The following is a 24,793-nucleotide window of genomic DNA, read 5'->3' as shown; positions in this document are numbered from 1 at the left end:
ATGTCTTGAAATATCGTTTAAAATTAAAAATTTATATTCAACTGCAATGTAGGTGATAAACACAAGAAAGCACATAAATATGTCCTACAAACATCATATTTGCATTGATTAATTTTGTAAGAATGTTGGAAAAATAAGCAAAATAAAAGATCTGGCTTAATGCCCATTAAAAAAAAAAACACCTCAAAATCCCCAAAAATACTTTCCTAGTGATGGAATGTTGACTGGAGTCCAGAACAAATCCATCCTCTGACTAGGTAAGAGCCAGCTATCACAGTGATTCTGCTGTTCCTGAGCAAAACCTTGCTGGAATTCCAGCATTTCCCATATATTTAGCAGATGCTTACTTAAAATAAATTTTATGGAACTTCTTCCATTTATGGAAATGTTTAACCAAAGCAGCAGTTTTTAGCACTCAGTAAATAACTCTCCTTAGCAGAAACCTTGATTACAAACAAACCATGCTTTGCCAAGCTGGGAACACAAGAGCCCTAACTCTGCCTTTTAATGGGATTTCTGTTTCAAAATTCATTCCAGGCCTCAAACTGGGCTTGAGCTGGGAAATATGCAGAGTTTAGAAAGAGGTATTTTACTAAAAGCTGAAAATGGCCTTGTGCATCCCAGCAAATCCAGTGTACAGCCAGGGCAGGCAACAGTGGTATTTTATATGGAGATTAACCCTTGCAATTATCTGTAATTGTTCTGTGTTACAAGCCCTTGATAAAGCAGATATTCACACACTTCTGCTACTGAAAAGGAAGAGAAGTGATTTGTACAAGTTTACAGAAGAAAAAAGCGAAATCCAGAACACAAAACAAACTAAAGTCTATTTTTTTTTTAAATCACATATAGGGCCTTTTTAAACAGGAACTATGCTCCATTCATATTACAAAGAAGCAAAATCTGACATAAATTTAAAAATATGTTAATTTTTAAAAGCCATTACTATACTAAAGGTGCACAAGGAAGGAAGAATGGGTTAAAATACCTCACTATGTCATTTTTTTAGTATCTGTAAAAGCCTTTAAGATAGCAAAATTCAAAGAAAATAACAAGCCACCCATCAAAAGCACCCTACTGAATTCCAAAGTGTCAGTGGCAAGGGCAGACAAGGACAGCCCTCCACAAACAGGGTAATTATTCTCAAAGAAAAATGAGTCTCCCTGGGACAGAAATGAGAAACAACTCTGCTGGTTTAAGTTATATAGTTGGGGAACCACCACTCCTTTGTGTAACTTGGCTACTTTTGAAATCTCAGCAGCAGTGGCGCATTAACAGCCTTCTGGAGGGAATTATTGATTTGTACGGAAAAAAAATTCAAATAAACCCACCACTTGTGGGCTACTCTGCTTCAGTCTGAAAAGGAATCCTTGAGCTAAAGCTCATTTGAATATTCAGTTCCTCATTGTGATTGGTACTGGACTACACACTAAGTACTCTGCATGTCTAAAGCCTTGAGTGAAACTATTGAGTGCAGGTCTAAAAGAGACAATTCTGGTTAAAAAACACCACACATTTTCTTTTCTTTTTTCAGTTCAGTAGAATTTTTTCCCCAAACTTCCCTTTCAAAATTCACCCAGAACTGAAGGTAATTGAGACAAAGCAAGAACTGGTGCTATCCAGCTAGGAACTTCCAGGAGGCAATAACCACAGAGAGCTCTGTGTGGTGTGTAGTGGAGCAGAAAATGGAAAGTGCTGTGTCCCTGTGACCCTCTACACTTAGAGTCAACTGTCAAGTTCACCCAGATCTAAGCTGGTTCCAGGTGTGTCAGCATCTATGGAAATCCATCCCATAGTTTGGATTAACTACTCTGGACAACTGAGAGTTAGCAACACCTTGCTTTAATTAATACATATGACTTTTGTTATGTTCAGTTTCTTGAAATTTGACTTTTATTAGTGCTTGTCTGCTCCCAATGAAATACCCTGCTTAGGACAGTTCAGTGTCTTTAAATTAAAAAAGAAAAAAAAAGAAAAAAAAAAAGGAGTTTCTCTTAAGGTTATATATTTTCATAGCAGACTGGTTTCTGTACTACTATTCCCAATAATCCCTTTCCACAGTTACCCATCATAGAATCATGAATACTTTGGGTTGGAAGTGACCTTAAAGATCACCTATTTCCAATCCCCCTGCCATGGACAGGGACACCTTCTGCTGTTCCCAAGCTACAGAATCCTTTTTATCATCACTTCAATTTTCCTGAGGCCTCGGTCCTGCCAGGAATACCCAACCTCCATTCTCTAATTTCTCTTGCACAGACAGTTGTCACTCCCACCTTCTGAGAACTCCCCTTGTTCCAAAGACCCCCACGTACCTGATTGAAGGGGGGGCGAGGCCCATCACCCAACAGAGGCGTTTTCTGCTGCTGGAAGGGCAGAGGGCCCTGGGAAGGGTGCGGCCCCCTCGAGGGGTTTGGCTGTCCCTGAGGTCCTTGCATGTTTCCTTGAGGCCCCACCAAAGAGCCTTGTGGAGGTCCCTGCTGGCCCTGGGGACCGGGTGGCCCACGCATTTCTTGCGGCGGTCCCAGCATTGAACCTTGAGGCGGGGGTCCCTGAAGGCCCCGCATCTCCTGGGGACCATGTCCTAGTAAACCACTTTGCATATGAGGACCTCTCATTTCTTGTGGATGACCCATCATCATCCCTTGTGGATTAGGTCCCTGGTTATCTCTGGGTCCTGGTGGACCCTGCATCCCTCTTGGATTAAGTCCCATCAAAGGCCCTTGAGATATAGGGCCCTGCATGCCTTGAGATCCTGGAGCTCCTTGCATGCCGTGAGGAAGAGGTCCTTGCATTCCTCGTGGACCAGGCGGCCCCTGCATTCCTTGGCCTCCAGGGGGACCCTGAGGACCCAGGTGACCTTGTGGGCCAGGTGGACCCTGTGGTCCTAAATGAGCCTGAGAGCCGGGCAGGCCCTGCGGTCCCAAGTGTCCCTGTGGGCCAGCGCTGCCCTGTGGGCCTGGGGGCCCCATTGGCCCATGAGGGCCCGGATGTCTCTGCATTCCTTGATGTCCGTGTAAATCCTGAGGCCGTGGCATTCCTTGTGGAGGCCCTTGGGGGCCTGGAGGTCCTTGTGGTCCCATGAACCCTTGTGGACCTCCAGCTCCTTGGTGTAATGGACCTTGTGGTCCTATTTGTCCTTGGGGTCCTGGAGGTCTGAACTGTCCTTGTGGACCAGGAGGTCCCATCTGAGGCATATTCATTGGCATCTGCTGAGGTGGAAGGGGCTGCTGAAACCCTTGAGGCATCTGTGACATTGGGCCTTGCCCTGGGAAAGGCTGAGGTCCATGGAGAGATCCTCCTGGGGGCGGTGGCTGCACCTGCTCAGCTTGCTTTTGTGCAAGTCTCTCAATCTTCAGTTGCTGTCCAAAACAGAGAGACAGAAATTCAGCTAAGCACAGAGGTATGTTTCAATTAAAAATCAGAAGCAGTCATCCCATTTCATAGGAATTTAAGAATGCTTTCCTTGTAACTAACAGCAATAACTAACTGAGAGACCCACTGGTAAAGTGAGATGTGGGGGCCTCACTGAGGGTTTCACATCATCACACATTGACTGCAATATCCTGTTCAATTAGATGTCTTTTTGTAAAAAGTGAAAACAGCCAAACAGGTGAAACTGCTGCAGGAAGCTGCTCACTTTAGTGCTGAAGTCCAAATCTGTCACAGAAAGGACTAAAGCAAATTGTTAATCCGTGTGTTTCCACACATACATACCTCCAGGAGCTGTGGGTTTGTGTACTGAAGTGCTGCCATTTCCTGCTCAATCTCTGCCTGTGATTTCTTTTTCTCCTCCAGCTTAATATCCTCCTTTCTATCATTCAATGGCTCAGGTGGGGGAGGCAAAGGAACTTTATTTTGCATCCATGCCTACAAAGATCAGGAAACACAAGATTAATTCCGTGTGCAACACATTGCTGCAATGAGAAAGGATAAAAGGATATGCTAAAACATTGTGTACTACAGATACTTGGAAGCAAAAACAATGCCAAATAAAACTTCCTTATCTTATAAGTTCTTCCCAGGTACAGACACGAGATAGAAGCTATTTAATAAAATAGTTCATGCTTAAATAGTAATTAAACTAGCCACTGTGGTAAATTGCATGGGGTGTTGATACAGGAGAGCTGTAAAATCCGAAACATTTCAAAAGACACACACTTTTTGAAGCTGGGAAAAGAACAGGTTGTTCTGTTCACTCTGTATCAGGTACTTACCTGCTGAAACTGTGCTGGTATGGGTTTTGCATAGGGAACTTTTTTCTGTGGCACTTTCTTTTGGTCCTTTTGCATTACTTCCTCCATTCCCCAGTCCAGTCCTGGGATTGTCATCTCAATGTCATTGGACTCATCTTTCCCTTTGGCACCAGGGAAACAAACAGTCAGAGCAATGCAGCCTTACACAAAGATCCTTTATTTTTTTCACAGAGGTTTTCAGCTCATCCTTCTTTACAAAGCAAATATGCACAACACAGAACTTTAGAAAAGAGCATCTGTGCTCCCAAAGAATATGAAAGGAATGAAAAAGAAGTCCCACAGTATCTAGATTGCTCAGGAGAATGTTTCTCCATAGCTATTACTTACCCATCTGCTCCTGCTCCATAGCTATTTTCAACTGTTCAGGAATTCCCATCCCAGGAATAACTGCCAGGCTGTTGGGCTCCAGATCATCTAGAGAAAAAAACCAATAAATATTTACTCTTGAAAAATATTATTACATTACTACTTCATCCCTTTGGATTCTCACATGCTTTTACCATCCCAATAGTAAATAGATATTTTACAACTGGTAGGTCACAATTTAGTTTCGTATATGAATTACAGGATATTAAAAGAACTGCAAGATCAGATTTATAAATACACCCCATAAGATCAAAAACTATGTCCTTTCAGGAAGGTTACATTTAGGGTAGAAGCATAGAAAAAAAATAATAACCCATAACCATTTTTGTTATAACAAATCTATATATTTTAAAATTTAACTTGTAGTAAAGTGCTGCATTTTAATACCCCCTTTAAAAAAAAAAAAAAAAAAAAAAAAAAAAAAAAAAAAGAAAGGAAAGAAAAAAGGCAAATAATCAAAAATCTGAAGAAACACATGCAACTACAGTTGGTGGCTGAGGCACACCACTGAACTGGCCAATCCTGAGCAGCACAAAATTATTGGGATAAATCCTTAAGAGTAAAGTTTAAAGATTTTAGTAGAATTCTTATGCTTTTCGTGTTGCAGTTCAGGACTATGGGAAGCCTTGAAGACAGATGAAGTTTTCGGGAAGAAAAGTAAACTGGAAATATTGCCAGAGGGAGAACCAAACCTCCTTCCTGTGACTGACAGAGCAGGTCTTACCTCCTGGAGCTGTGGAAACAGAAGAAAACCCATTGTTGGAATGATGATCACTGATAACACGGGCAGTAAAATCATCCTTAGAAAAAGGTATTTTTGCCCAAGTGGTCCCCAATGCTATATTTTTGCTTCCTCACCTTACCCAGAAGTGTCACCTAATGACCTAGGCCTGTTCCTGACCCCAAGCCTCTTCCTTCCCTACTGAGGAAAAATGCCTCACCATATTCCACACCATCCTCTGACATCCCAGGCAGCAGGTTCAAGTTGTAACGATCTCGCATTTTATCTCCAGGTCGATTTCTAGTCCAAAACTTGCTGTCAAAAGGAAGTTACATGATCTCATTAAAAGGTCAAGAGCATGAACATTTTTTAAACTAATTAGTTCTTTGATTTTTAGTGTAGTATCTCGATTATGTAAGGATTTAACTCTTACTAAATCAAGTTTAGCTCCAGATCTGAACACAGGGTATGAGATTCAAGCCAAAAATAAAAACCCCAACATTACAACTTAGAAGATACTTTGAAGTGTAATGTGTGTAAGTACAAGGGATCAACATCAGATCCTGAAAAAAAATATTTCTAGTCCATTCCAAAACCTTCTTGCTCAAGTATATTCTTCATATACACTAAATATACACATGCCCCCACAAAAATTTACTGCATTTATAAAATGCACTGTGTTTATAGCATGTCCAACCTGAAAACACAAACTACAGCCTCTGAAGGTGTCTGCAATGTGAAAGGATATGACCAGCAGATGATCTGCAGGAAAAACTGCTGTGGAGATAGGACTATTTCTTCAGCAAGAAATTACAAGAATTATTTTTTTAAACTTTTCTTCAGTGGATTTAAAAGCTTCCACCAACCAAAATCATAATATTTGTTACAAAAGGTCAGACTCTACCTTGTAATATAAAATGTCACCTAGTGCTTCCTATCAACATAAATTGTGTCTCTGCTTTGGCCACTGGTTGTGTAACAGAATCATCCCAATCTATTTATTCACTGATGCCAGACACTGTTCTAGTTTCTGAAAGTAAATATGTTCCCTTAGACCTTCTCTTTAAATACTTGAAATTACCTGGTGTGATCATTTGAACCTGAACAGAGAATGTGTCCAAGGGGATGCCATGCCAGACTCCAGATCATTCCTTCATGGGCCATTTCCATTCCACCAACCTCCTTCTCAACCCTGATGCATTAAAAAAATGAAAATTTATCATACACAGCTGAGTATCTCCTACAGCTACAATAGAAAACTTCTGCTATTCAGTTGTTGTTTGTCTTCTATCCCATATTTTGTCAAATTTAAGCCTCTGTAATTTTTCTACCGGGTGAACTGATTGTTCCCTGTGGTTTAATAGGCGGTTCAGTAATGTAGGGATTTTTAATTGTACATTCAAAACCAAAGTAATTACAGCACCTCATAACAAGCTTTAAGAAACTAGGAGTTTCAGCCATTCATCACTCAACACATGGCTGGTTTTGTGCAAGCAATTGCATCCTTTAAAGCACATTTCTACAGGAAAACTTCTTCATAAATGAAGCATATTAACAAATTCCTCAGGTACAGAGAAAAACTATTATCACAAATATGCAGGTTAAATATGGACCCAGTGGGGAAGAGGTATTTTGTGTTTTGTCTAACAGCTTGCACAGCTGACCAACACCTTTCCCACGTGCTGATGGAAATGCCACATACCCAACATGCCAGAACAGCAAGGACCCATCAGACCCTCCACTGGCAAACAGCCCTTCATGAACAGGATGCCAGGCCACAGCTGAAACACACAATAAGCCACAATCACAAGGTATAATACTAGGATTTCTAATGAATGGAAATAATTTTAATTTTAAATCTGAGCTTAATAATAACAATCTACATAATAAAAAGAATTCTGACCTGTGGCCTCTTTCTTATGCCCCCTGAAGACCTGAAGCTCTTCCTTCAGGTTCCGGATGTCGAAGAGCTTGCACAGGTGGTCACGAGAAGCTGTCAGCAGCCAGTTGCCATTGAGATTCAGTTTCACCTCCATCACTGTGTTTTTGTGAGCATGTCTGCAAGTCGAGAGAAACAAACAGTTTGTCCTGGAGCTGATTTCTCAGACACACATAAAAATGTGTCGTTTGCCAGCCAGGAATATTCAGGTCAATAACAAGGCAGTAGAGGCTACTAAAGCAGAACAGTGGGGCTTTCTGTGCAAAGGCCCTGTGCTTTGATCCTGGTCTTTTGTACTGCAAAGCAACTGGTAGCACTCACTGAGACAGTACCCAGTTACTGTGCATGTTTCTACTGCAGCATAAGACAGTTTTCATCAGCCAGATGAAACATCTTGTTCGTTTTTCCCTATCTCAGTCTGAATGAGAACTGTGTGACTAGACTGACTATGAAGAACAAAGTAAATTTAAATAATGAATGTTAAAGTCTTAATTTTCCAGGTAGAGACTTATCCTCATCTAACCTCTGGATTTTCTGGCAAAGCTAAAGCCCTAGCTTCATGTGTGAAGCAGCTGTGTATGGCTGAAAGGTTGTGAGGAAAAGAGCTACGAAGGGAATGAAGAAAATATTTTATAAAGTTAGCTTACATTTAAGCAAATCAAAAGTCTGTGGGTAAGAACTTACAGTGTGGCAAGGCTCTGGCCAGTCTTTGGATCCCAGAACTTGATGGGCTGTTGGCTATCTTTACTTCCTGAAACAACTAACCCCTTGGTTGGATGCCAGTCAACACATTTCACATCTGCTCCATGGCCTGTTAAGATAAAAATTGTCCATTCTGAGATTTCAGACACTGAAAAATTACAGGGTGCACACCTTATAACTAATTTAAAACTGAACGTAAATCACAGAGCACAGGTTACAAACCATAAACTAAATAAAATCTCTTCCAAGTTATTTAGCTTGCCTTACTTCCCACTAATTAATGGGAGCATTTTCTCCTCAGATTACACCGTCAAATCAAGCTCACTGGGAAAATGATCTAAGAAGTTTTTGTTTAAATTGGTACTTTTCTTTAGGCTTTGTCCTTAGACAACTTCACAGTATTTTAAATGTGGCACTGATGAAGCCTTTATATGGAGGTGGTGAGGTAAAATGATTCTGTGACACTTTTCTTTCAGTGAAAAACAGGGGAAATATAAAGCAAATACCTATTTGTTCCTATCCTATCAGTACTATCCTTTTGCTGTCCTGTCAGAAAATAAGCAAAGAAATGAAATAATGGATCTGATACTAAATTAGTATATGATGAAAAGAAACCTTATGAGATGTGATCTCTTACCAGTTTACATGGATTCAGGTTTTTCCAATGCTTATGAGTTAGCAAAGAAAAACCCTTGTGATATAATTTCCTTTTAAACTGACTGAACTTGAGAGAGAATCAGTGCTGTTCAGATGAGCTACAATCCATTAAAAAAAAAAAAAAGCCTGCTCCTGCTGCATGACAAAATGAGGTTTCTGAGGTTAACTACAGGAACTCAGAGAAAAAATAACAAGCAATAATTTCTTTCTCCAATCTCTCTCCACACCAGTCCACTTCAAGGCAGGGCCAACAGTAATAGCCCATTCCAGAAAATGAGGCAGCATGCAGTAACTGAAGAAAAAAGCAATTTGAGAAAGGAAGGTCTGCCTGCAACATGAAGGCACCGAAGTGATAAATGGCAAGGAAGAATGGGAGCACACTCCAGAAAAACTACGGATTGCCACCAAGTCAGACAGCTCCCACACAGACTGCTCTGCTACACAGTGGAACACACAAGTTAAAGCAGCACAAGCTGTCTTAACACAGATCTCACTTTGACAAGACATTAAAAATAAGTATCAGTTGAAATTTTCCTGAGGCCACTGAAAAAAACAAATTAGAACTGATGCCCTTTCTGAGCCCTGAAATCACAAGCCAAAGATTAAAAGGATAAAGGTGGTTACTGTTTATTGAAGGATCCTTCAGGTGTACTTATGGCAAAATGCACATGTGATATAGGGCTATGACACTTTTATAAGTTTATCAAATTAGCATAATTGACAAGAATCCCCAATTAAAAGTACAGTTAATGAAGTAATTCCCCCCTTGTTTCAGCCTCCTACTGAAGCCTCCCCACTTTCTCCTAGCCCCACATTCTTTATGTCTACATACATAGAGAAGTAGAAGAATGGCCTTGGTTCACTGAATCAGAGAGATTAGAATGGGATTCCAGGAATATGTCTGTCTAACAAGTACTGAATGCTAGCTAAGAAACCATGTAAGTATATAATAAGACTTTACAGAGCTAGGAATATATGAAAGATATATAAAAAATCAAAACTCTTTTGGCATCAGATTAAGGAATATACTTGCATCTTAAAATGGAAGCAAATTCATAGCACGTAGAGCACACTCTCAAGTGAGTGCAACTTTCCTCCTCTCTGGAGGAAAGGACAGACAGGGAAGAGGCTCCCGACCAAAGGAGAAATGAGTCCAGCCTTGGCAAGTATACGGGAACAACATAAGAACTGACTGACAATAAAGATGAAGGAACCCAACTCCTCACCAGGCACAGCAGGCAGAATTCTCTTTGGAATACGTGGGGTTTCAGGGAAGAGCAAGATCCTCAAGTTGCCAAGACCATCAATGTGCTCTGGTCTGGGCTACCAAGAGAGGCACCCTGAGATGTAGTGTTTCCTTCCTCTCTGGCTTTTCTAATGCAGAAAGAAGTGACAGGCACTGTCTGCATTTATTGTGACTAAATCTCTCAACTAAAACACGAAGCTGAATGCTGAACAGATCTTGCTTCTCAGTGTTTATTTGGAAGCAACAATTCAGCCACGAGTCAGGGAGAAAGTGCTCCTCCTGCACAGGGGAGGGGAATCCATGCTTGCAGATTTCCAGCTAAGAATATTCTGTAGGTAGTTGCTATCATGCAGTCCCCAGGGAAAGAGAGATTTTAATTCAAGGCCCTTATAGAAAAACGCTCCATTAAAGTTAATACTTGGTTGAACGGTATGAAAATGTGTTCAGACTAGAATGCTTGAGTAACACCATAGATATGAAATAAACCAAGCCCAGCAAAACCATAAAAATCGACTACCCACATGGACTGGAGTGACATTGGCACTGCTGCTCCTGCAACAAAGACAACTAGCAATGGAAAAGCACAGGAAAACATAGGGCTAACTATGCCTGATGGAAAAGATTGCATCCAGAAAACAAGTGATGCTGGTGAAAGGCCATCTCTGGGTGACAGCTCATCCTGAGCAAGGCCCTGCTTTAGGCTCTTCTTGAGTTAAGCCAGCCCAAGCAGAAATATGTACCCTGAGAAAAAGATTTAGAATGGGCAATCTTAAACAGAGCAATTCAAACACCCACCCTTCCAAAGTTTTCAGAAGGGAGAGGAAGTGACAAACAGACGGGCTGACAGGCTTCTGGGATGGGCCCAGAGCACAGAGCTGAGAGGCAGGAGAAGGTGCCAGGACACTCAGAGCTTGTAAATAGAGCAGATAAACCATTGGGTACTTATCAAAAGGCTTTTGGCTATCATCACATTAATACTGTTCATGGGGATCAGAAGACACTTATATAAAAACAAAATCATTATAGTCTTTGTATGATTAAACAGGTCACTGGCATTTCCTGCAGAGAGCATTCTTTCAACCAGTGCACTCTGGATTATGGCAGCAGAGGGGAAAGCTGGGACCCTAATTTGTAATCTAACCAGTGATGGATCCTGCCCTCAACAGAGCCTCTCAGCCCCAGCTCTGCAGAAATGGGACCATCACACACTTAGCTTTAGGTTCCTAATGCAATGAAGCTTTCTCAAGAGAAAATAAAATTTTCCCTACAACAATTATGCTTTAAATAAACTATTCACAAGGGATGAACTAACTCAGAACATTTACATAACCAAAATAACTGAATAGCATCATCTAATCAGACCTTTCTTAATTTCTTTTAAAATTGAAGCAACTGACGTTGTATATTGCTTTTCCTTCTTTCTGCTGAGAGATGGGCACACTATTATCTGTAATGAGACACACGATGCAGAAAATACATTTAAAATAACATTCCAGAGAAAAAGCCACCTCACAGATTTTATTTCAGTTGTTTTCCCTTCTTAGTGTTGGGAATCAACCTCTCCTCTGGTGCAAAACCCTCCTGTCCCCAGACATCAAGCTCAGAAAACCTTAATTCATGCAAATCTCTGCAGTTTACATTCCCTGTTTGCTAACAACAGCTTTTGCTCAGTAATTTCAACAGTCACACACACATATCTGCCTCTCTGCTCAGAGCTGCAGGGTGAGAATTCCTCTCTGAACAACTCCTTCTCCTTTGCATGGACCTTATTATCAACTCCCTGTCTTGCAGGGATGCCTTATGGATAAATGAATTGAAATGTGTGAATTGTGTAGGAGTTGTGGCAATACAAGGCCCATAAACCAACCAAAAAGAAATACTGAAGGCAAAGATTTTTGAGAAACTCAAGTAATTTAAAATCATGAGTGAAGGTCTGAGCATAAACTTACATACAAACACTTGCTGGTTTTACTTACAACTTTTTCCAACCTTTAAAAAATTTGCAGAAAAACAAAGACAGGCACATGTGGCACCTCTGAAAGCTCAGATACAAAAGCAGTTCTCTACTATTACCTTCCACATGCATAATAAATGCTTTGAGTACCCTTAGTCACAACCTTCTTAATAAAATAACTGTACTGATTGTTAGCCAATTTCTTTGAAGGGTTGTTCTTTAAAAGACACTGAACAGAAATCCCGGCTAGTGACAGACACAAAAAGCTGTAATAAGATTATGTGTAATGGTATTTGATCAAATATGTCAGAAGTCTGACAAGTACATATATTATAAAGCCATGATTTTTTCCCCTCCCCACACTAATTTCTGCATTTATGACTTTCTGAATATAGCTTACAGTGTAAAAAGCTGGTTTGAATCACTGTCTCTGCATTAGTCTATAAAATATCCATATATTTTATAATGCAACTGTGTAAACCAGTTACAGATATATCAGGTTTATTGCTGTGGCTTAACTTTCCTGTTTTATATTCTTTGCCCATGGGATGTGCCCCATTCTGAATGCACATAAATTCAAAGAGAATTTTATAGATGATATTGGAAAATTTCTACATCCTTCTCAGCAATTATGTGAATGTAGACACACATACTAAGATGCCAGTCTTAAAGCATCTTCACATTTTAACACCCACATTCCAAAGAAAATGTGTATTTATAACTGTTTATATTTAAAGAATTAACCATCATTTAAGTGCAATTATGCTGTTTGTTATTTAGAATTCTATTTGTTTGGATTTTTTTAAAAATTCTGTTCTAAATGGGGAGTAAACAGAGTTGTGTATCCCCCACCCAGCCTGGTTAGATCACAGCTTTTTTGTCACCACACACTGACATTCACCTTCCTGTTCTCTGTGTCCCCAAAACAACATCACACCTCTCAGAGAGCAGGGCCTTGACACAGGATTATTTCCAAGGGTTCTGCAAAGATGTCCTCCAAACACGAACCAAACAAGTGCTTTGGAGCCTGCCTATAGTCTGTACCATTGACTTAAAAAAAGCCAAACCAGAAAAAAATTAATTTGATTAGAATATTAAATAATTTGAAGCCTCACAGTGACAGTTTATGTCAAAGTAACTACTGAACAGCATTAGGTCTTACAAAAACCAAGCTAAGGTTCTCCACCCCCAAAAAAGAGAGGGCAAGGAAAAAGGGACAGAAAAGAGACCTGCAAGTCAAAGATAATGGGAACAATGTTAGCAGAAAGGAATTCTAAGTTTTCTACATAATTCCATTAGAATTTATTCTTTGCTTCCAGCCTATTAGGCAAATTGGATTATTGTGTTCCATTATTCCGTTCCATTTTTATGAAAGGCTTTTGGAATGTCACATGGCAGTTACCCACTCCCCAGAAATCCCTTGCTTCCATGTACAGCTCCCTGAGGAACTGAATACTCCACACCTAAAACAACCTGGGCAGCTCTGGCCCCACTGATCAGCTCAGCAGTAAGGGCAGGTTTATATTTCATTCCAGGAATTCAGTGTTCTTTGGCCTGTCAAGTTATGTGAACTGTCCTCACCCAGGAGGTGTCCTGGGAGCTCTTGCACTTCCTCTTCTCCACTGCAAGAATGAATACCATAGGAACCCTCCCCCTACAGATACACAGCCAGCTTGTGCTTTTTAGCATCATGTGGGAGGTTGGTGCATAAAAAATTAAGGGAAAAGCTCCTTCCAGTCTTCACTGGCTTAAGAATAATGCCTCCCACCCTACTTTGGACTTCTGTACCACAAACACAAGTTTTACTGTCCCTTATTTGCTCAGTCTAGCTCTCTTGTAGTTTATTAAACTTGTTATCTAGAGCAACAGCAGAGAGACTGCTAGTTTTAATCTACCTACAGGGGATGCCTTCTAGATCCTTAATATTCCACTAAGTGAGCAACAGAAAGGGACATAACTCACATTTGTTTAAAAACTTATGAATAATTGTCCTTTTTTACACTTCTATAATCATAATTTGTTCCCAGAAAAAAAGCTCTTGTAACAGGACAGTTTACCATCAGTGAAATCAGGAGGTTACGAAAACAATAATAATCACTAAACATTAAAGAAACAGGTGTGGGTAAACAAATTACTTTCCCCAAGATTACCTAGAACAGGTAATCAGTGTTTTCATAAATGAGTTTAGAATTTGTATGTGCTCATCCCAAACTTATACCAATCAGTGAACAGTTTGAATTCTATAAAACCCTAATGAACGGGCAAAAAAATTTAAATTTAATGCTGATTGTGTGTTTGCACGGCTTGGTAATGGTAAATGCACTGTAAGAACACTGAATAAAAGTTGTTACAAGACATGTAATTACCAGTAAAGTGAATTCTTTACACCTGTGGAAATTCAATGACAGTATCTTTTGTAAGGGCTTGCTTACAGCAAGGGGAATAAAAGCAGCTGAGATCCAGTGGGAACTGGTCATGAAAGGCTAAGTTTTTATGTACCCACATGTTAAACTTAGAGGAATTGTTAAAATTCTTCAATTCACTGAACTGAATTGTTTTGAACAGAACCAAAAATCACAGAGCTGAAGATGCCTGCTAGTTTACATCTGTGGTGTCAGGTCCATGTTTTTTAATCATTCAGTATGATCATGCTAGAGTTTACAAACACTCCAAGGATACCTTTCCTTTTAGACATATTTTCTTTTTTCTAATTCCTGAAGTTATTTTTGGGCTTTATCACTAGCTACACCTAATCAGGTTATTTGTGCTGTAAAACATATCAGGACAAAACAAGTCTGACTGAGACCAGCATCTGTAACATGTCAAGAGCTGTTTAACATTCTCTTTGTGAGAACAGCAACAAAAAAATCAATTAAATATGCATGTTTCAAAATTTCTAATCATAAGACACAGTTAAGTCATATCCAGGATTGACCACCGATAATTATCAACACTAAGTTATTTTAGTATGTAAAAATATTACTAAAGTGGCACTAATTTTGCTTAATCAGCATCCAGATATTTTAACATAGCACCAATTTCATGCACTTAATCCCCTATTTGTATCATTAAGAGCAGCTCTGTCACAGAGATCACCTATGTGATGAGCTTTAGATACAGCACAATGCTTTAGTGCAATACAGCAGTCATTATTTCTACTTAAAAAGTCACTACTGATCTTCAAAAAAAAAAAAAAAAAAGCCATCAGAAAGCTCAGGGCTAGCTCAGAAGAAATGACAGGGAAAAAAGGGCAGAAAGTGTCAAAAGAGAAGATATACCATATTAAAACTTCCAACACCTTCTTATTGCAAATAGAAATGCAGCTCAATTCAAGGACCAAGACAGGTTTTCCTCACAGTTAAATTATTTATGAAACACAGACTGGATTCTACTTTGTACTCAGGCACAGTTATCTACTAAAATCCCTATTGCTATTTATTTATGATTTCTTTGCATGTACTTATCAAGGAATTAAAAGGGATTTTTTTAATTGCAAAAGGTGGAACAACTTTTTTTTGGTTTGTTTTTTTTTTTTTTTTTTTTGCTGGTTACATTACCTGTAAAGTAGCTGGGACTAGATGTTCTTTTCTGTTAAAAAATTAACCAGCCTACTTTGAAAGCAGCAACACACTTGCTTTTCATTGACAGAAAATATTTATTTACAAGGGCATTTACATTTAATGATAAGAAAAATATCGTACAAGAAACATTAAAAAATGAACAGCAATTGTAAGAAAATCTCTCATGCTTCATAACATCAACATCTGTCAGGAGCCAAACCCCCGCTCCCTCAGGAAGAGTGTCCCACAGTTTTCTACTCCTTGTTTTCTGGCACCTTCCTTAGAGGATCTGGCACTGGATCTGACAAAGCCTGCACTGCCTCTAAGGAGTGCTCAGAGTCTGGAGCCCCCAGCCAGAACTGAGCTCATCCAACACAGCGTGGACAGAACAGGGATCAGTACAGCTGTGCCCAAGAGTGGAACAACACTGGTCCTTCAAGGGCAGAAAAAGCATCAACTTAACAGATGAGAAATTCCATTATTTTGTCACTCACGAGTCTGCAGTTTCAATGGCTTTGTGGCCTCATATCTGGGTACAGAATCAAATTGCTGGGCAGTATATTGTTTTGTAAAAATAGACCAAAATATTTTTCACATGAAAATGTTCCCAGTCAAGTCCTCCAAAAATGAACCAAACAAGTATTTTGGAGTCTGCTTATAGTCTGTACCATCAACTTAATAACAGCCAAAACAGAAAAAATGAATTTGATTAGAATATCAAATAAGTTGAAGCCTCACAGTGACAGTTTATGTCAAAGTAACTACTGAACAGTCAGAACATACACTTGTATTTTATGAATCAAGAAGGAAGCGAGGCATGAGTTAAAAACTGGTGCCTGAAGCCAAGCTTCCAGGAACTGATGGGATTTTAAGATGAACTGAACCTAGAGCAGCTTCAGTGGGGTTTTCTAAACACACACGAAGAAACTAGTTCTGGTCACTAATTGCTGAAATTGGTGACTCGGTGTGGTTACTTCCTGCCAACAGGGAGTCAAAATCCCCACCTTTCCACCAGCACTCTTCTGCCAAGCCTCTGCCTGTTACACCTGTGTGACACCATTAAGTGTCACAAAAAGTTTGTGACACCTTGTGACACAAAGTTTAATAGTTTTACTGAAACTACAGTAAGTAATGCAAAGAAGGAATGTCAAAACCACAGTACAATTTAGATGTACTTTGAAATTAACTTGAAGCTAATAAAGAGACTTTGGTACATCCTAAAATTCAGCCTGGCAATTTAGTTAACAGAGGGGAAAGGAAGGAAATCAGGGTGGACACTTTAGAGTTTACAACCTCCTTGCCTCTAGCTCTCTGCTTTGACCAAAATTTTGGTCAAGGTTCCAAGTGGTAAAATCAGAATACTTAGCTCCCATCTCTGGGAAGAGAACAAAGACTTCCAGAAAATCTAAGAGTAACCATTAGTATTAATTTCCAGTAATTACTTCCTTTAACATCCTGCTGGATGCTCATTTGAGTTCTGCTGGTGATTATGGCTGTTGCAAGAGAACGGAACAGCCCAAATACCTAGTTTAGAGGTTAATTCAAGTTTCAAACCCCTGTGTGGCCACATGACCAGAGAATTCGCTCAGCAAGCTGCAAAAAACTAAGAAAAGTATTTGTGGATCTGAGTAAAAGAAGTTATAAGAAGTCTTTCTTTATATACCCTTGCTGCCAAGTGGACCCAGAATCTCTTAATAAAAATACCCAACAGAGAAGGACTACCAAGACCTTTCAGTTACCTTGATATTCTTAAACTGGAAGAACAGCTTTCAATGTGTTTTCATGGCTAAGATGACAGGGCAGCTTCCTACCTGTTTAACATCTCTTTGAGAGAAGAGCTATCAACTGTCAGTCAACTAAATGACTTTTAAAGGCAGCCATGATCATCTGGCCAGACCCAGTGAACACTTGTCCAGCCAGGTGCTCACTTTAAGGGACAGCACTTTTGCACAAAAGCTATTTTTCTTCTTGCCAGCCAAAAAATACACATAAGCTATTTCTGACAGTCAGTTTACCATAACAAAATATCTCATAATTACGAGCCCACTGTAATGTCAAGCAAAGAAATACTGAGTTTAGCTACACAGAAGCTGGGAAAACTATTTTCTTTGGTTGCAGGGCAAGAAGTGCATGACTGACAATACTCCCAGCAGTACATGAACAGCAGCAGGCCTGGGGTGAGGTGAGGAGGCACACAGAAAGATTATTATATAGACTGCAGGAGAACATTTATGTCAGTCAGTAATCCAATTAGCAAGTGTAAAAGTTCCAAGAAGGGATATGAAGACAGAGGCCATTCAATTTGCTCTGTGCATTTTGCAATGCCACCAAGGCTGAGCAAAGTGAGCAGCAGCAGGTCCACTGAAATAAACTGCTGGCAGAAAACAGAGCACTGAGTTACCAAGCACTGCTCTTTCTGAGCAAACAGAATTCTCATCTCAAGCAGAAAGGGTCAATTTTCAAGCAATTGAGATACAAAAGGGCTGAAAAATTATAGGGACAGAAACCCACCTAATGAACAGAATACCATGAACTGAAACAGAAAAAAATCTGGCATGTAATTATCACATGTAATATCACACTACTATACAGAAATGTTTAATTTAGCTGTGTTTTTGGGGCTAATGAGAAAAAACACAGCAAAATTTAAAACAATAACAATTTCAACAAGTGAAAAAGTGTAATTGAAATGCAGGAGACAAACAATGATTTGAATAAAAAGAGAGAGAAACCCTTCATTTGAAATTTTAAGTAGCAGAGGCGAGGTCAGGCAAGAGACAGAAAAAAGGAATGTTTTCTGTCTTACTTTAAATTTCTGCACCATCAGTGCTCTTATTTTCTTAACTTTCCTGTATCACCACTACACTCCCAGTCCTCTCTTTCTTGCCAACTAATAATTCTGAAATTTAAGAAAATCTTTCCCTCTTTTAGATTTAAAAATAACACTGCAGTTCCTAAGTAAGTAGAGAAATGCAAGTATCTTTTATTTCTGTTTAAATTCTAAAAAGAGGTCCCTTATTAAACAACTGTTTTGCAGTGTGGCTGTACAAGTATTTATGAAGCTGTCTAAAATTCTGTGCATCCCCATGTGTCATTTTAAATTCTACAAGCACATGAATGGATCTACAACAAAGCTCTTCACACGTGACTGAACAGAGAGACAGGGAAAATTATGATGTTCAAAACTTACCAGGGATTTTGTGCAATAAAACCTAACAAAGAAAGGGAGAGATGTCAACAGGAAGAAATGGGATAAAACAATCCAAATAATACTTGAGTAACTGAGATATATCAAAACCAGGGGGGAAAGACATGGAGAACATGTAAAGATAACATAGATGGGCATGAGAAGAAAGGCAAAGGGGCTATCACCAGTTTAAGTGGGTTTCCAAACAAAAGTGCTGGCAATAATTTGTGGAAAATCCTGTCCTCAGATTCATTTACTAACATCACACAGAGATGTGAACAAGAGAGATGCAATTTTTAAAGTGCAGGGAAAAAACTGCTGCTACTACTTCTTAGTGTAAAAAAAAAAATAGCTGTGACACAGTTTCCTATGACAACATATTAGAGACTGTTCTTCCAAGACCAGAACAGAGGATACAGGAATCAAACACATCCACCACATCAGGCTATGGAGAGACTAAATACTTCTTCCAACACTTCTGTGCTTCTGGAAGTCACTAGCAGTTAGATTTTTTCACTGCCAGCCTCAAAGGTGGAAAAACATCAGTCAAGACATGAATATCGTTCTCCTCTGTGATGCAGAATTATAAAATTGTAATTATAACTGAATTTGTATTTGAGTCTACAGGGACATGCAGCCAGCAGCATGTTACAAATTCCCAAAAGAACATAAAGAAATGATGCAGAATTTGGCAGGAAAGAATTCTAAAAGCCTACTGCAACTTTAATTGTAGTGTTGTGTTCTCATGAAGTAATCAGAACTTCCACAGGAAATAAAGTTGATTAGAACAGGAAAATTGCTCCTCAGAAGCAGAAAAATATTCAATTTCAGTGCTACACCAACAACTCCTGGCTGTTACTGAACACCCTTACCTGTTAGCAGCAGATACACTGTCTAATAGTTCAAAATGAAAATTTTCCAAATACTTAAACAGAAACTTTGTTAGTCAAAAATCTTACACTCAGAGGAAAATAAGTCAGTCTGAAGTATTTTATGAACTAAAGCTATTGTAGAGCTTTAAAAAAATTTCAAAAAAATGTACAAAAAATTCTAGACAATATATAGAGACAAAATTCTAGAGAATACATAAAAAGTCAAATGACATGGACAAAAGAACTGCCTAGACAGAGAATGTCCATCTATTTGCAAGTGCACACAGAACAAAAAGAGAAATCTGACCATCTCTTCAGGAACACTGAGAAAAAAGAAACTCTTCAGTTTTTCTGAAACAGTGATCTTGCCTGCAGAAGTTTAACTTTTTGCTAAGTCTTCTTTGATATGGAATGAGCACAACGGGAGGAATATTAATACCAGAGATTTTAATTATCATCATTCTGGAAATACAAGCTGAAAATATGAACAAGTTATCTATGGGGCTTTTTTTGCCTGAATTTTGGACCATTTATTATACAAAACGAGCACCACAAAAGATATCTGCTAAACTTCCAATCATCTGAAACTGTGCAAAAAACGTGGCTCAAACCACCAAAAGAAAACATAACTACATGATAAATTTAAAATTAAAGGCAAGAAAGAACAAGTGTTTATTGGGATGATGTGGTTCAGAAAGAAACTTTTTCCTAAAGAATCTTTAGATTTCTCTCAGTGTTTTCCGTAGCAGCTTTTAAAAATTTTCATCTTACACACATCAAAATGAAGAAAATACAAAATATCTTTCCAGTCTGAGAAATGCACAAACCAGTTCCCATAACCACAATGAACTGGGTCCATACATGAAGCTCCAGAGACAGGAGACAGCTAAAATGCAAGTGCCTTTGGGAAGATGGAAAATTTGGAAAATAACAGGCAGAAGGAAGGAAGTAGGTTAAGCACAAAAATAATGAGGGGGAGGTCATGGCCAGGATGAGGCTGCTCCCCTGCCTGGAGTGGAACTGATCTGTGCTCCTCAAATAAAACACCTTTTACAGTGCTGTGTGTGATGTCTGTAGCTAAGCTGAGGAATGTGAAATTGCAGGGTTTATCCTCTAGAAGTTGGACTTTGGAAATCTTCTGTAAAATAAAAATTACTGATTAAGTGAATCAGTGCTGTGGGGGAGGCAGAAAAAAAGTCACCTCTTCACTTGCACAGATAAATTTCCATACATAGTCTCGTAAGCATAGCCCAAAGAAAGATGACTGTCATGAGAGAAGATGGTATCATTTCTGTTTAAGAAAGACTAGGCAAGAGCATGTCATTGCTACTGAAATAAGCCACTGAGGAAACTGAAAAAAACCAAATATATTTGTTGGCCAAATGATGCAAGTGCTGCCAAATTTACATTTTGATTTTTTAATATTTCTGTTAACACGGCAACTGTGTATTGGGGAGTAAAGTGCATTTTTAACCTTAAAAAGTTAACAACAAAAAAAGAAGCTTTAACAGGTATAATCCCATGTCAACAGTTTATTTTCAGTGCAAATAAAATACAAAATAAAATGATTGTTTTAGTACACAGAATACACCTCCATCAGGCTAGTCTGTTTTTGGAATACACACTCCCAAGTGAATTATCTGCTGCTAGCAAGATGCAGTATTACAAGAGTCAGTGTGCCAGGCAGGTGAGCAGCTGCAAGAAGCACTGCACTGGGGAGAGGGGCAGCAGGCTGGGAACATCTGGCCCTACAAACAGGAGCTTCATCTGCTGGAGCCTGGGCTGCGAGCACTCCAGCAGCAGCAGAGCCCTGATCTCAACACGGCATCAGAGGCTGTGCCCCTGGATCACTGCACTCACACAGAAACTGCTGGGGATTCAGCTCTGCAGTCTGCATGACACACATTCCCTGGCAAAGCAGCAGTAAATATTCCTGCATCATGTACAAGTGAGTAAACCTCCCCAGAAGTTTTTGTTATATAAAAGTTACAGAGCCTGATCATCTATCAAGTGGTTTTAGGAAGGCTTTTCTGCTCCTCTGTGAATTAAACCTTTCTTTTTTTCTTAAGGGGGGATAGATTTTTCAGAATTATTAGTGCAATTCATCATTTTTCACTAGCAGGTAATTTGTTCAGGCTGATTGGAACTAGAATTAGGACAAAACATCTGGTGCGCAGAACACATGATCTGAAGCAGCTGGGTGACCATTCCCAGCCCTGCAGATGTCCAGTCCACAGTAACTGCAATCCAAGAGCCATGGACAGTAACAAACTGAAAAATTAATTACCTCCTCACTGCTAAGCTCAAGTTCCTCCTGTGCAAAGACTGCAAGGAGTAGACACATCAGGAAAAACATCTGATACTCTTAATGTCTAATAAATGCCATATTAACTTCTAAGGTTTTTAATATGGCACTTTATGTTAAACTAAATTCTAATTTGAATTCCTCACACTGTTGCTTTTCATATACCAATAATGAACTATGCTTATTAGTTACTTGTGATAATTGATGCTGCTAAGTATTTCTCAGAAAAAAATTGCCTCATGCCTATTCCTTACTTGCAAAAAAAGTTGAAGTAAACTTACTTACCAAGTAAATGATTCCATCTTACAAAAAAGTTGAAAAAGAACTTACTCAAATACCAACACTCTGTTGGAACAAGTCATTAATTTGGTAAATAAATATTGTGTAATGGGTTAAAAACAACTTGTGGAATACCTAGTAAGTCACTTCTGTGGAATAAACCCCCATGACTCAGAACCTCATTTAATTTCAGTGAATTACTGTGATTTGCTACACCTGTGGAAGTGATGATACCTGAGATGACAGAGTTGTGCAGGAAATAATGCAGCTGCAACCACTGCAGATTAACTGCCAGTATTTCTAGCCAAGCTTACTGGGAACAGACATCCTTGTAGTGTGCAGACTGAAACACCCACACTAAGTGCTCTTAAGGACAAAGACTGGATAATCCTTGAAGAATTCTGTGATGCAGAGAAAAGAAAATGGCAGGGGAAAGCATCAGGCAGCGTGTGCAAAGCCTGTGAGCAAGCAGGACGTGTTTTCCAGCCAGGAAGGGGTGGCTGCATCCCTCCAAACATGGCAGCAGTGCACCTGCTATTTAAAGCTCCAGTTTTCTGTGACCACAGGAATTCTAAATTAATACAAGCACAAAAATTCCTGACTGCATTTTTAGAAAAGCCCTGTTTAAAAGTGCCGGCAAATGCAATACGTACTACAGAAACGACACCTCCAAATGCTTGTGTAGGTGACTGGAATGAGCTTTTCTTCCTCCTTTAGGAGCAAGGGATATTCCTGACAAACTAGGAGTAGTGTGAAACAAAGAACCTACCTTTGTCTAAAGAATAACTGCAGAGTAATTAAATGCAATAAAAAAACTGTCTCGTTGAATTTAGTGTTTTACATTTGTAAATGTAACACCATGTGCTCACTCGTAAGTCTCTGGAGAACAGGGACTTCCAAAAGGAGAATGGCAATCAAGAATAATCCATATTCATCACTATTATCAATATTCCTAAGGGCTAAATTTAGCAAAGCAGCCAAGAGAATAATGCTATTGTATTGCTAAACAGAAAAAACCTTTTACAGTCACTTTTAGGCGAGTCCCTGCTAGGGAAACAACAAAGAGTTGTTGCTTGAAGATTTAAGGGCATAAAGCAAGATCTGCAGGGAAAATGCATCTTATTATGTAACTACATCAGCTGACCTAAAATAAGCAAGTTTCTGCATCCTTAAGAAGGGCTGATATAGCCTTAAAAAAAAACCAAAAACAAAACCAAAAAAACCCCCAAAAAAACAAAACCAAACAAAACCCTACTCTTTTCTCTCACTGTATCAGCTGGCCTAATTAAAACCACTATTTCTGCCTATGAATTATGCATGGGTAAGAAGAACAGAAGGCAGACAAAGAAAAGGCAGATTCTTCTTGACCAGGCAAAAACAGCAAACAGTAACACCCAGCACTCTATCAAGCGACAGACTCAGTAAATCCTCAGCAAATCCTTAGAAAACAGAGATATCTTGCCAACAATTGGAAGTACCTAAGCTATATAGAAATAGGCTTTATAGCTGTCCAGACTGTATTTCCCATGTGCAACTGTACCTTGTTCTCTATTAATTACAATTCAAATGGGAGAATTTTGTCTGCAAGTTTTCAAATGTGTGGTTACTCCTTTCTAAATTCAGTGTAGTAAAAACCAAGACAAATCTGGCCAGCACTTTTCATGTTTTAAGACAAAAACTTCTAAAATTTATTTTTTTAATTTTAAGATAACTGCAGTCTCAAAATAATATTTAATAATGTGCAGTCTTCTGTTAAAATGCTTACATTCAGAAATTAAATAATTTTGGTTTAGACATTACAGTCAAGACCTGGAAGAGGTATGGGAATGAACAGTGAAATATGTACTCTGTAAACCAGCTCTTAGTTGAAAGAAAAAGAAGAAAAAGATTATCCAACACCCATTTCACCTGGATGTAAAGGCTTATTTTTGTAAACACAGCAGGTCTACCAAGGGAGACTCTGGAGAAGCTGGGAATGTGATCCAGAGAAATGCAGCTTCAGGAACACTAATGCACACAGACAAATCTAGGCTGCCCTAGTCCGAGGGGTAAAGCATCTACCTAAATCACTTTTTTATTCTTATTTTTTCTTTTAAAGCAAGCACTTTCAATTTCATTGTGCATGGATTGTACAGCTTTACAACACAACCTGCAAAGTGCTTTTCAAGACTGCATAATTGTGACACATAAAAGAAAGCAACAAACAAGTATTAATGATACTAGTGAAATTAGTGATAAAAAGTGCCACTAGGACCATTCTATGTTTATATAAAAATTATATATGCAAATATAACAATTACATATATTTATTGCATATATATATATAGGTATTGGTTTACCTCACTTACTACATCAGCAGAAGCTTTAAAGATGCTGACAGAACACAATCACACCTTCCATCTTATTTACAACGAAGTTTTAATGCTTGTAGGACACAGGAAGTTCTGAAACTTCAGTGATGATTACTCTAACATACTAACAGTTACTAGGGAACGATCAAACATTTATCATCTCTAAAAAAAAGACCCACTAAACAAGAATCCTTTCCAATCCACATAATGTCTATTTCCTCACGCATGTTAAAAGCTGCCAGAAAAATAGACTAAAAAAATATATAGTTTTTTATTATTTTCAAGATCAGTTCCTTATGTCACACATGGACAGCTGAATCCTACATCAGCAGGATTTTTGCTGGCTTTAGCAAAACAGAGGGATTCATTATGATTACTGAATCAGTACCCCAGGAGCA

The 24,793-nt window shown here is 38.9% G+C and overlaps 1 protein-coding gene across 6 annotated transcripts in view; it reads right to left on the bottom strand.

Annotated features, from left to right (window-relative positions):
- Positions 1 to 24,793, bottom strand: part of WDR33 (WD repeat domain 33) — a 68,876-nt gene that overhangs the window by 10,157 nt on the left and 33,926 nt on the right. For 5 of the 6 annotated variants that reach the window (XM_041486933.1, XM_041486935.1, XM_041486936.1 and 2 more), the window contains 10 exons: positions 7,967 to 8,093; positions 7,247 to 7,401; positions 7,046 to 7,124; positions 6,425 to 6,535; positions 5,564 to 5,658; positions 5,347 to 5,355; positions 4,584 to 4,670; positions 4,218 to 4,357; positions 3,718 to 3,870; positions 2,316 to 3,362 (listed from right to left, as the gene is read on the bottom strand). In XM_041486933.1, the coding sequence (XP_041342867.1) occupies positions 2,316 to 3,362; positions 3,718 to 3,870; positions 4,218 to 4,357; positions 4,584 to 4,670; positions 5,347 to 5,355; positions 5,564 to 5,658; positions 6,425 to 6,535; positions 7,046 to 7,124; positions 7,247 to 7,401; positions 7,967 to 8,093 (2,003 nt within the window). Of the gene's footprint in view, positions 1 to 2,315; positions 3,363 to 3,717; positions 3,871 to 4,217; positions 4,358 to 4,583; positions 4,671 to 5,346; positions 5,356 to 5,563; positions 5,659 to 6,424; positions 6,536 to 7,045; positions 7,125 to 7,246; positions 7,402 to 7,966; positions 8,094 to 15,501; positions 15,835 to 24,793 lie in introns of those variants that run through there. The other variant, XM_041486940.1, reaches the window with a different exon arrangement.

Source organism: Pyrgilauda ruficollis, unplaced genomic scaffold, assembly GCF_017590135.1.
Source record: "Pyrgilauda ruficollis isolate IOZ18807 unplaced genomic scaffold, ASM1759013v1 scaffold79, whole genome shotgun sequence".
Lineage (NCBI taxonomy): Eukaryota > Metazoa > Chordata > Aves > Passeriformes > Passeridae > Pyrgilauda > Pyrgilauda ruficollis.
The sequence above is the reverse complement of the archived record's forward strand: the minus strand, read 5'-3'. Positions and strand labels throughout refer to the sequence as shown.